The 12,787-nt window shown below is 46.3% G+C and overlaps 2 protein-coding genes and 1 long non-coding RNA gene across 6 annotated transcripts in view; 1 reads left to right on the top strand and 2 right to left on the bottom strand.

The window, feature by feature from the left end:
* The window catches only part of ACAT2 (acetyl-CoA acetyltransferase 2), a 17,252-nt gene extending 11,058 nt beyond the window's left edge, over nucleotides 1–6,194 (bottom strand). The window contains exons 1-3 of one of the 2 annotated variants that reach the window (XM_004044902.4): nucleotides 5,715–6,194; nucleotides 4,803–4,937; nucleotides 669–850 (exon numbers count right to left, since the gene is read on the bottom strand). In XM_004044902.4, coding sequence (XP_004044950.4) covers nucleotides 669–850; nucleotides 4,803–4,937; nucleotides 5,715–6,036 — 639 coding nt within the window. In that variant the 5' untranslated portion in view covers nucleotides 6,037–6,194. Of the gene's footprint in view, nucleotides 1–668; nucleotides 851–4,802; nucleotides 4,938–5,077; nucleotides 5,354–5,714 lie in introns of those variants that run through there. The other variant, XM_004044903.5, reaches the window with a different exon arrangement.
* LOC129534318 (uncharacterized) lies at nucleotides 5,519–12,097 on the top strand. The gene is made up of 2 exons (XR_008680868.2): nucleotides 5,519–5,863; nucleotides 6,188–12,097. It is a non-coding gene; the product is annotated as an uncharacterized lncRNA (long non-coding RNA).
* WTAP (WT1 associated protein) overlaps nucleotides 11,502–12,787 on the bottom strand; it is a 30,143-nt gene continuing 28,857 nt past the window's right edge. For all 3 annotated transcript variants that reach the window (XM_004044898.5, XM_004044899.5, XM_055391025.2), the window contains one exon: nucleotides 11,502–12,787. In XM_004044898.5, coding sequence (XP_004044946.1) covers nucleotides 12,204–12,787 — 584 coding nt within the window. In that variant the 3' untranslated portion in view covers nucleotides 11,502–12,203.

Genomic DNA, 12,787 nt, shown 5'->3' with positions numbered 1-12,787 from the left:
CCCATCAAAATCACTCCGATTATTTTTGTTACCTTTAGCCTGCCTCCTCCTGAACCTCAGCAATGGCTGGGCTGAATCAGCTTCTATCTAGGGAATCTGCACCTCAGCCCCTGAGCTGCCTCAGTAGGAAGCAGGGGATATACTTTTTCTTTCAACCACTATGCCAATTTGAGGTATGGAACTTGGTGAAACAAATCATGCCTGGCAAACCTACTGGAGAAGGGCACCACTTGGTGGTCCTCTTTTACATGTTCTATACCCTGAAAAGGTCAAAAAGTCTGGTCCCCAGGATCTCCTTGTCATGTGCAGGAAGGTAAGTGGCAACATCTGTTTTTTGCCTTTTACTCACAATGGGAAAGAAATTTAAAACCAAGGACATCAAGCAACTAATATGAATTTAATTCAGAAAATATTACATGCTTCATTAATAGTTTAGAAAAAGTATATTCGGTTCCAATCACACTGGTTGATAAACTTCTTATCAACCCGGATTTCCCACCCAAACTGAAGAATACTTCACATTCAAGCAGGGATCAAGGTTGTCATTTCTGTTTATTTGTTCACTGTTTGGTTCCAGCTCTGCTATGTATCCGTTTACTCTGTTCTGGCATAGACATGAGTTTCTCAGTGTCAGGTCAGCGAAAGCCACCTCATCGGAGAGGCCTTACCTTGCTCATATTTTCCATGCCTCCTGCAACCACAATGCTGGAGTCTCCTATCCCTATTGACTGGACTGCAAGGCACACAGCTTTTAGGCCTGACCCACAGATCATCTGGCAGCTCCATGCTGGAACAGAGTAGGGAATTCCTGCACCCACACTGGCTTGTCTAACAGGATTCTGCCCACAGCCTAGAAAGAGGAACACAGAGGACTCTTAGCAATCAAGGAGAAAGACAAAATGTCACAGTGAAAGTGTGTGGAAAATTGCCAGTTGGGTTACCTGGCACTTCTGAAAGCCTACAGGTCAGGTAAGTGCCCACTGGAGGAAAAAAGGCCTGTATACACACTCCACCTGTCACAGTCTAGCCCTTGAATATATACTGCCTTGTGCTGCTCTGGAGGTATTTCATAGATATAAGCTTTCTCCTCCATAAAGAAGTCATTAATACCTTAAGAAAGAAGTGTCATCCTCATCTTTTGATATGGCTTAAATAGCCGGGCGCGGTGGCTCATGCCTGTAATCCCAGCACTTTGGGAGGCCAAGGAGGGCAGATCACCTGAGGTCGGGAGTTTGAGACCAGCCTGACCAACATGGAGAAACTCCGTCTGTACTAAAAATACAAAATTAGCTAGGCGTGGTGGCGCATGAGTGTAATCCTAGTTACTAGGGAGGCTGAGGCAGGAGAATTGCTTGAACCTGGGAAGAGGAGGTTGCGGTGAGCTGAGATCACACCATTACACTCCAGCCTGGGCAACAAGGGCGAAACGCCGTCTCAAAAAAAAAAAAAAAAGTTGGGGGGGGGGGGGGGGCTTAAATAAGCATTATCCAACCTATGTCTAATAAACACAGGATATAACCTAGGCATTCTCAGTGTTTCTAACTAGGGCCATTTGCTCCCAAGATCATGGCTTAAGACACTTGAGAAGAAAAAGGGTTACTTAAAAAGGAAAACCTTTGATAATAAGCAGTTCTATTCTTGCTTAGTATTCATTACACTATGCTTAAATGGTTATATAACAAAATATATACAAACTCAGAATTCACAAATACCTTTTTTTCTCATTCTGAGTACTGAAACACAAATATCTTTTCATAATTCAACTATGGGACTTCCTTTAGTTGGGAAGAAATACATAATTTACTTAAAGTAGCACAGAAGAGAATGGAGTTAAAAGTTTCAAATATTCTCAATCGCCGTTGTCTGTTATCAGAGTCAATGGTAAATGTTTATAAAGTGGTTACTCTATTCCCAGTTTCAGATATACTCAAACCTACCACCCTTCCTTGGTGAGTTTGTGGGGAAGAACTAGCAAATAAGTCGCTGACAAAAACTTAGAGATTATATTCATCACAATGTTATCAATTTGGGATTAGGCTGGAAACTAAAAACGGGTAAGGTTACTTGAGACTGAAAACATATGCAGGATCATATACATATTAAAAAGACAGGCCCGGCGCAGTGCCTCAGGCTGTGAGCAGTGGCTCACACCTGTAATCCCAGCACTTTGGGAGGCCGGTGGGGGGGCGAGGGGTGCATTACTTGAGGTCAGGAGTTCGAGACCAGCCTGGACAATATGGTGAACCCCACCCCCCCCACTAAAAATACAAAAATTAACTGGGCATGGTGGTGCATGCCTGTAATCCCAGCTACTCAGGAGGCTGAGGCAGGAGAATTGCTTGAACCTGAGAGACAGAGGTTGCAGTGAGCCAAGATTGTACGGCTGCACTCCACCAGCCTGGGCGACAGAGTGAGACTCCATCTCAAAAAAAAGAAAAAGAAGAAATGAGGTACAGGGCTGGGCATGGCGGCTCACGCCTGTAATCCCAGCACTTTGGGAGGCCGAGGCGGGTGGATAACTTGAGGTCAGAAGTTCGAGACCAGCCTGGCCAACATGTTGAAACCCCATCTCTACTAAAAATACAAAAATTAGCTGGGCACAGTGGCAGGCACCTGTAATCCCAGTTACTTGGGAGGCTGAGGCAGGAGAATCACTGGAACCCGGGAGGCAGAGGTTGCAGTGAGCCAAGATTGCGTCACTGCACTCCAGCCTGGGCAACAGAGTGGGAGTCCATCTCAAAAAAAAAAAGAAAGAAATGAGGTGCTAACACAATTAATAATGCTAGCATTTAGCATACTATGAGCTTCATGAGAATGAGAATTTCTATCTGATATGAACATTGCTTATCTCCAGCTGCTAAAGTAGTGCCTGGCACAAAGTAGGTGCTCAATAAACATTTGTTACATGATTGTAGAAGGTATCTGGCTCAAGGAATAGGACAGATCTAAGTTCAAGTGCTAGCTCCACTTCAAACTGTGACCCTGGTAAGTCATTTAACCTCTTAAACTCTCATTTATTCATTTGTAAAATGAAGATAATAGGATATAACAGACTTGTGAGGAAGATTAAATGAGGTAATGAAAGGAAAGCATTTAGCACAGTGCTTTAAAAGCCTTAAACTGAGTAGACATGCACCGGTAGTCCCAGCTAGCTCAGAAGTTCAAGGGCATGGTGCACCATGATTGTGCCTGTGAACAGCCACTGCACTCACGCCTAGGCAACAGACAGAGACTCCGCTTCTACAAAAAAATTTAAAAAATTAGCCAGGTGTGGTGGCCTGCTCCTGTAATCCCAGCTACTCCAGAGGCTGAGGTGGGAGGATACCGTGGAGCCCAGGAGTTTGAGGTTATAGTGGGCTATGATTGATTACACCATTGCATTCCAGCCTGGACGACAGAGTAAGACCCTGTCTCTTTAAATAATAATAATAATTAATTAATTAATTACGAGTGTTCAAACCCAAAGAATCAGAAGATGGGGGCACTCTCAGGACTCAGCTATATTCCTCTAGGGAGTGATATGCCCCATTTGCAAGGGGCATGATATGGCACCTATTTTCCAAGCTCAGAACTGAGCCCTAAGAGGGCAGGGAACTTACCTGTATTGTTGGAACCGTACTCCCAGCACTAAGCACAGTATGGGGCACATAGGAGGAACTGAATACATTTTTGTTGAATGAGTGACACTTTGAGGTAGTAAGGAGGAGCAGGCATACTTTCCTATGCATCACGGTGGCCCTGCTTCTTCTTCTTCTTATTATTTTTTTTAAAAAGGAGTCTCACTCTGTCGCCCAGGCTGAATGGAGTGCAGTGGCACAATCTCAGCTCACTGCAAGCTCCGCCTCCCGGGTTCACGCCATTCTCCTGTCTCAGCCTCCCAAGTAGCTGGGAATACAGGCGCCCACCACCACGCCCGGCTAATTTTTTGTATTTTTAGTAGAAACGGGGTTTCACCGTGTCAGCCAGGATGGTCTTGATCTTCTGACCTCATGATCCGCCCACCTCGGCCTCCCAAAGTGCTGGGATTACAGGCGTGAGCCACCGGGCCCGGCCGGCCCTGCTTCTTAAGAATGAAAAGGCAGTGGGCCGCCTGTAGTTCCAGCTACTCAGAAGGCTGAGGCAGGAGAATGGCGTGAACCCGGGAGGCGGAGCTTGCAGTGAGCTGAGATTGTGCCACTGCACTCCAGCCTGGGCCACAGAGAGAGACTCCGTCTCAAAAAAAAAAAAAAAAAAAAAAAAAGAAAAGGCAGTGTAGGTCAGTGGTCTAAGTTCATTCACAAAAAGCATATTAATGAAGCTAAGTCTTTTTGTTTGTTTAGAGAAAGGGTCTCACTCTGTCACCCAGGACGGAGTGCAGTGACACAATCACTGCAGTCTCAAACTCCTGGGCTCAAGTGATCCTCCCATCTCAGCCTCTCCAGTAGCTGGGAGGCACAGCCCATCATACCTGGCTATTTTATTTTTTGTAGAGACGGGGTCTTGCTTTGTTGCCCAGGCTAGTCTCAAACTTCTGGACTCAAGTGATCCTTCCTCCTCCACCTCCCAAAAGTGCTGGGATTACAGGCGGGAGCCACCCTGCCTGGCCAAGAAGCTGAGTCTCAAGCTGGATAGAAGCTACTGACAGGGCTGGAAGAAGGAGGCCAACAGGAGGAATCATAACTGAGGGAACTCTGAGCAAAAGCAAGGAGGCAAGAACTTGAGTGAGTGAGAGAGTGTGTGAGTGTGTGAGAGTGTGTGTGTGTGTGTGTGTTTATGGGCTGTTTCTAATAAGCCTGACTTCTCCTGGAATCACTGAGACTTACCTGCTGCCAAAACATGTCCAAAGATGACCTCAGACACATCTTCCGGAGCCACAGTGGCCCTCTTCAAGACTTCTTTGATGACAGTGGAGCCCAGGTCCTGGACAGGAACAGCAGCTAAGGTACCATTGAAGGAACCTACAATACAAAGGCGGAGAGCGTGGACATCACAAGCCTGCGGGTAATACAGAAACCACCTACGAGCAGGGAGGCCTCATGACCCTGTTTGGCAAGGCCACCGCGAGGAGGTAGTGCCCTCTCCTCCCACATGTTCCTACACCTGCTGGTCTGAGCAAAGGTCAAGGTGGGTGCCACAACTCGCAGCGGCCGAGGGCTGGACAGGCGACCTCCAGAACGGCCTAGGGACGCCGCTGTAGCCCTTCTATTTCCCCAAATCCGAAGGACTGGATGTGACCCCATTTTTCCCAAACAAAAGGAACCGGCGGGTCAAGGGCGTTGAAAACCATGCGGCACGAAGGAGACGAAGTCACGACTTCTAGCCATTGTGTGACAGCCCGACCCCAGCCCAAAGCCGGGCTCAGACCACCTAGCAGTTCCGCCCCTGCCGCAGGCATTACCGATGGCGCCTCCCGGAGCCGGCCAATTAGGGGCCCCGGAGGAGAACACCTCCCTACGCCAACCAATGGGAGAGGCAGGCCACGCGATGGCTCTACCCCGGGAGCCAATCCAAGCACGAGGGACGGAGTGCGCACATCGGCAGAGGAGAGGGTGGGGCTGTAGCACCAGGTCAGGGAACACGGAAGGCGCAGGGTTCCAGGGATCCCGCGGGTCCTCGCGGCTTGGCTTGACCGGCTTCCTCCACCTACGCCCCTCTCCTACACAAGTCCGGCCCTCGGCGCTCCTGCCGAAGCAGCAGGCGCCTCGGACTCTGCGCGGCTCCCGCCGGTCACTCACCTATGATGGTCCGCGCCGCCGAGACGATGACCACGGGATCTGAGCCTGCATTCATCTTGCTTCTCCTGCCGCCGTCTGCCCTGCTCTGCCTGCAAGCTAGGCAAAGCTCCTCCTCGCAGCCCACAGGCCTGCCGCGGGCGGGACCTGAGGTAGCCCCGCCCCTCGCCCTCCACCTCCCCGCGCACCACCTCCCCGCGCATCCCACTGTGCGCAGGCGCAAGGCCGGAGCAGGGGCGGGCGGAGGCGCCCGGGGTGCGGGGCGCGGGGCGGAAGTGAGGCCGGGGTCTGGGCCTGCGGGCAGAACCGCGGACCTCGGACGCATTTACAGAGCGCCTGAAGACCCCAGTGTTTCTGGACACCCGAATGTTGGGGTTCCCCGACTTGATGTTTTGGGCTTTTTTTTTTTTTTTAAATCTTAGGGTTTTTCGAAACAGTAAAGACTGGGGGGTGACAAAGACTTATCTCTCGTTCAGCTCAGGACTGGAATCCCACGGGCGAGAATCTCGAGTGCCAGCCCGCCCCGCCGCGGGTCTCAGCACGGTTCTGATGGGTCCTTTTGCTCTCGGCGGCTTCGGGAGGTCCTGTGCGTTTCGCCTGGCGCCAGTCATTCCCTCGCGTGAGGGGCTTGCTAGGAGCGTCTCGGTGCGAGCCCCCTGCCTTCTAAGATCAACTCTGGCTGTGAACGGGTGAGGACGCCGAGAGCGTCTTAGCGTCACACAGTGAAAAGTTCCTTTGGTTGACGTTTGGACAGTGAAAGGAGCATGTAACAAGTGGGGTCAGTTTTGTTTAAAACCCTTTCTGACTTCTCAGCCTCTTACTGGGCAAAGTTCATAATTTTTCTGAGCTTTCTAGGGTTTCCAGGCAAGCTTATGAGGGGCCACCATTACAGCAACTTGTTGGGAACACCTGGATAGTGGAACAAGAAAGCTTTGTCACAAAGTCATGAAGGGGAAAACTGTTGACGGACCTGGAGAATCTTCCTGAAGAATTTTAAAGTAGATTGAAAGAATCATTAAATCCTGGAAACCTACATTAAGACTTTGCAGAGATATGCGGATGGGTCAGATAAATCAGAGAAGAGTATAGGCCCCAGAGGTGGGGCAATAGAGAAGGAAAAACATTGCATAACAGTGCAATTTCAGGAGAAATCTTTAGGGTCTGGAATAGTGGTGAAATCAGCTGTCTACCCTGCTAAGAACTCAGCAGCACACTTAAGTCTCTTTTCAGTTGTCTTCAATGTGTTTCCTGTCCCCTAACATATCTGAGTCCAAGGAATTCAAGGAATGCCTCCCGTGGCTTTTGCTCTATTCTATCCCATTTTCCCCTTACTCCCTGGCCACTTCTGAGTCTTTGTGGGCTTACTCTCACATCCCCTTAACATGTTCCCCAAGGCTGCTACTTTGCACCAGCTCCCTGGGTAATACCAGTCATTCCTACGGCATCAATCACCACCTGTATACTGACAAGTCTGAAATCCTTACATCTAACCTCGTCTCCTAAGCTGACTGACCCTCTTCATTTAAATTCTTACAAGCACATCAGGTCGGGCACCTTGGCTCACACCTGTAATCCCAGCACTTTGGGAGGCCGAGGAGGGCGGATCATTTGAGGTCAGCAGTTTGAGACCAGCCTGGCCAACATGGTGATATCCCGTTTCTACCATAAAATAGAAAAATTAGCCGGGCGTGGTGCCATGCGCCTGTAATCCCAGCTACTGGGGAGGCTGACATGGGAAAATCGCTTGAACCTAGGAGGCAGAGGTTTCAGTGAGCCGAGATCACACCACTGCACTCCAGCCTGAGCGACAGAGAGAAACTGTCTCAAATAAATAAAATTTCCTATAAGCACAACAAATTTGACATACTGAAACCAAACTCTTCCAGCCTGTTTCTTCTGTAATCTCAGTGAGCAGTGAAACTATCTTCTGTTAACCAAACCAGAAATTTACCTCTGAAACTCCCCCTAAACATCACTTCTTCCAGAAAAACCTTCCAATCTCCTGCATTTGGTGCAGCATCTTACCCCTAACTTCCTCTTTCAACTTACCATGTAATTCCTAGTTTATCTGTCTCCTCTACTGACTACATAAGCTTTGCAAGATGATCCTGGTACACTGCTTTATGCACAGCTCCTAGCACATTATAGGCAGTTATGAATGAACACCAATATTCTTTATGGCCAGTGCCTAGCACATTTGAATGAGTATGAATATATTCTTCTGGAGACAAGGGATATATAGTTTCCTGCCTGAAGGCTCGATCTAGAGTAAGTTTAGGAGCCAATCTTGAGAAGGTAATTGCATGCTTCTGCTGAGTGGCCAAACAGAATCTGTCCCCTGAGGAGTCCTCATTATAGCTACTCATATGATTACCTACTCATATGAGACAGACGGGGACTAAGAATAATGAATGAAGGAAAGAAGAGGAATTTTTTTTTTTTTTTGAGACGGAGTCTCGCTCTGTCACCCAGGCTGGAGTGCAGTGGCGCTATCTCGGCTCACCACAACCTCCACCTCCCAGGTTCAAGCGATTCTTCTGCCTCAGACTCCTGAGTAGCTGGGATTACAGGCCCGTGCCACCATGCCCAGCTAATTTTTGTATTTTTAGTAAAGACGGGGTTTCACCATGTTAGGCTGATCTCGAACTCCTGACCTTGTGATCTGCCCACCTCGGCCTCCCAAAGTGCTGGGATTACAGGCGTGAGCCACCGCGCCCCAGCCAGCTGGAAGATAATTTTTAAAATTACGTCTTGGCCGGCCGCGGTGGCTCATGCCTGTAATCCCAGCACTTTGGGAGGCTGAGGCGGGCAGATCACCTGAGGTCGGGAGTTCAAGACCTGCCTGACCAACATGCAGAAACTCTGTCTCTACTAAAAATACAAAATTAGCTGGGCGTGATGCCACATGCCTGTAAATCCCAGCTACTAGGGAGGCTAAGGCAGGAGAATTGCTTGAACCTGGGAGGCGGAGGTTGTGGTGGGTCAAGATTGTGCCATTGTACTCCAGCCTGGGCAACAAGAGCGAAACTCCATCTCAAAAATAAAATAAAATAAAATAAAATTACATCTAGATCTCAAATCATAAACTACCTGGACTGGTGAGCAGGGTGAGTGGGCAGGAAGCCACAAAAATCTCCAAGTGCTTACTCATGAGGAGGCACCATTACAGCAGTGCTATGGAGCCAGTTTATCCTGAAGGGGCCTTCTCAGCATCTTCCCCCGCTGGAAGATGCAATCATTCTTGGTTAAGTTTCATAAAGAGTTGCAGGAGTCCAAGCCAGGTCTTTGCTACAGGCTGGATTCACCAACCTACTATGTAGCAAATTCCTCCTTGGTCTCCATGAGGGGAACAGTGAATCACCAAAGTGGAATTGTCATAGGATGGAGGTCAGCAGTGTGCTCCTTACCACTAGGGGCTAGCTCAACACTCCCTCAGCACAGCCACCCCATGATGGGTCCAGATCAGTTAATGACATTACCTGGGATTATGAAAGTGTTCACTATAACCACAGGGATAGGTGAACTCCCAAGACAGTGACGTAGAGCAGCAGGCAATGATTTGAGTACAGGGCATAACTACTCATGAAAGAGGGAACATCTGAGAAAGAAAGTTGTCAGAAGGAATGGCTTTACATTGTTTTGCAAAAGTGTCTCAAAAACTGGAGTAGTCAGTTGTATCCAATACACCTGAGGAGCCAAGGAAACTGACATCTATTGCGCTCTCTGTATGAGGACTCCTACCAGGAACCAAACTGGGGCACCAATCAGGGGGCACTGTGATCTTTAGACTTCCCAGCCTCCAAAAACAGTGAGGAATGCGCGTGTAAAGCCAGTCTGTGTGTTTTTTTTTTTTCACAGCAGTCCAAGCTAAGACAGCAGTGAGTGCTCTTACAGGGGAGAAAAACAAAACAAAATATCGAGCCTCGAGGATACATTTGCCCAAATCAGTTAAGTGTAATACCAGGATTCAAACCAATTAGATGCAGAAGCCACTCTATCACCTCTCTTATCACAGGCATACCAGAAAATAAAGCATCCAATTCCAGAAATGAGAAATACTGACTCTATGTACCACAGAATAAGTGCTCTGAGTTATTCATCAAGGCAGACTCAACAGAAACATGAAAATGTCACATTAACAGGTCAATATTAAATTCAGTCATAAAATTGTATCACTGGTTGAAAAATTAATTTCCTATCACAAACTCTTGATTACGTTACACCAACAGGACAGAGAAATTACATTTTTGTTTAAATTGGTCAAGTTGAAGGATGTACATAACAAAAGCCAAACACAGTATCTGATATATCAAACACCAAAATGTTTAATCACATGCAAATTAAAAATTGTATAGGATTTTTTACTCACTTGAGCAGACTGTAGAAAAGGTTAATCAAGGTTGGGCGCGGTGGCTCACACCTGTAATCCCAGCACTTTGGGAGGCCGAGGTGGGTGGATCACAAGGTCAGGAGTTCGAGACCAGCCTGGCCAACACAGTGAAACCCCATCTCTTCTGAAAATACAAAAATAAGCTGGGCGTGGTGGCGCACACCTGTAATCCCAGCTACTCAGGAGTCTGAGGCAGGAGAATTGCTTGAATCCAGGAGGTGGAGGTTGCAGTGAGCCACGATAGTGCCACTGCACTCCAGCCTGGGTGGCAGAGCGAGATTCTCGAAAAAAAAAAAAAAGAGAAAAAGAAAAAGAAAAGGTTAATCAAGAGACAGTGCAGTATTTAACATACTGCTGAAGACCAGATATACCTGTATCAGCTAAACAAGCAAAAGCAGCAATTACTTTCAAATAAGTTGTACCTCAGTTTTCGAGTATTATAACTCCACTCCCAAGGTTCCTTGATTGTATTACAAGTTATGTCTAAAACAATACTTTGCTTTTAGCAGAAATGGAATTTCATTTCAACCATATATGAAAGCTACACATTTGAAGGCCATTCAATATCATACTTTTATACTTAATTACCTCTGAGAAAATGGAGCAAACTTTGACATTCTTCCACCTTAAAAACATTTTCTCCTACCTACATTCTAACACCCCTTACTCATATAATATTACCAGATATGTTGTTAGTAAAAATCAGTAGTACTGGCCAGCGTTTTAAAACAAACATCACTGACTACAAAGATACTCTACTTGAAATCAGGTCACAAAAAACAAACCCTGCTTTTCAATTAAAACTCAGAAAGGGCCAGGAGCTGTAGCTCACTCCTGCAATCCCAACACGTTGGGAAGCCAAGGCAGAAGGATCCCTTGGGGCCAGGAGTTTGAGGCCAGCCTGTGCAACATAGCGAGGCCTTGTCTCTACTAAAATTAAAATAAATGTAGCTGGGTGTGGTAGTATATGCCTATAGTCTCAGGTACTCGGAAGCCTGAAGTGGGAGGATCACTTGAGTCTAGGACTTTGAGGCTGCAGTGAGCCATGACTGCACCACTGCACTTGAGCCTAAGTGACAAAGCAAGACCCTGTCTCAATTTTAAAAAAAAAAAAAAAAAAAAAAAGCCTAAGAAATAGATGACTATTTTCTTTATACTTTTCTGTATTTTAAAATATTTTGTAACAATTATAAGTCAAGAAAAAATTTTAAGTGTAGCCCTGAACTCCAGCTCCATTTTGCAAAATAAGGCATACATTAAAAATTGTGTGCAAAATCATAATCGATGCTTGGTCTTAAGTTTGACTGTTGTGGTACTTGAAGGATAATGAGTAGAAATTCAGTGACTCAATGAAAATGACAAATGCTAAACATACACCCAAAACAAAACAAAAAAGCTAATTAAGGAGTTACAATAAAAATCTTTATTTAGGTTTGGTCAGTACAGGTAAGATATACTGGAGTCACAGAGCAATATGCATTAACAGGATACAACAGTTCATAAAAACTGAGTAACTATGCACACAAATTTCTTAAACAGTCACCTAAAGAGAAAATGCACAGATGTATGGTGGAAAAAACTGTATCTAACACTGAAACTACTACAGGACTCCATCAATGAGTCCAACTTTTAGTGATAAAAAACTACTGTACTGGGCAAACTTGGCAGTCATAAACCCACATCTACTCTAACAAGTCTGAATGGTGCATAAGTACAGTAACAGCATGAGTACGAATGCCCTTACACAGCACAGATTCTAAACAGACATAGATTTATACAGACGTCATTGTGTTGTATTTTAAGGAAAAATTTCCATTTACAATTTCACATTAACTCATATAAAAATAACTTGACCCTACACAAAATGTCCTTTTAGCAACATTCAAAGTAATTAACTGTTACAATTTCCAAAGCGGCAGAAGTATTGAAGCAAAGAAAAAAAAACAAAGAAAAGGAAAAAAAAAAACAAAGAAAAAAAACAACAAAAAAAACAAAACGTACACCCACAAAAAGGCAAATTGTGACAAAAGTATGCATTAATTTTCTGGACAGTATCCTCTCCCAAATTAAATGACACTGTATAAAAATTTGCTGAAAAAATATTACAAAACTGAACCCTGTACATTTACACTTGAGTCCAAGCCATTCTGAACGTGGCGGGAACCCACAGTTCGATTACCTTTCCCACTCACTGCTTTCTCCTCTTGAGGGTCATGACTGGAGTCTGTGTCATTTGATTGGTGTGTGAGAGAGTTTTCACTGCCCGTGGGAGAGTCTACACTTTCATACCCCGCACTGAGTTGATTTACGTAACCACTACCTCCTCTGCCAGTTCTCTCCTCTGAGCTGTTGGAGGACTTATTACCATTCCCTGGAGAAGAAGGAAAGTCATCTTCGGTTGTGTTGCCCTCCCTGTGAAATCCAGACCCAGACGTCCTCTGGCGGGAGGAGCTACCATTACTTGGTCCGTTTGTCAGACGACTGCAGTCTTTACTTGTGGCCTCTGACTGTTCTACAGGTTCAGAAGCTGTAGTCCTGCTGGTACTTGGGGCAGAGGCCTGAGACTGCTGCTGCTGGTACTGAGCCAACTGCTGGCGTGTCTCCTTCAGCTGCTGCTGCAGAACTAGAATGGTACTCTGCATACCCTCTACTTCTTCATCAAGCTGGATGATGAAGTCATTCAGTT

Source organism: Gorilla gorilla, chromosome 5, assembly GCF_029281585.2.
Source record: "Gorilla gorilla gorilla isolate KB3781 chromosome 5, NHGRI_mGorGor1-v2.1_pri, whole genome shotgun sequence".
NCBI lineage: Eukaryota > Metazoa > Chordata > Mammalia > Primates > Hominidae > Gorilla > Gorilla gorilla.
Note: the sequence above shows the minus strand (reverse complement) of the source record. Positions and strands in the feature narration are given on the sequence as shown.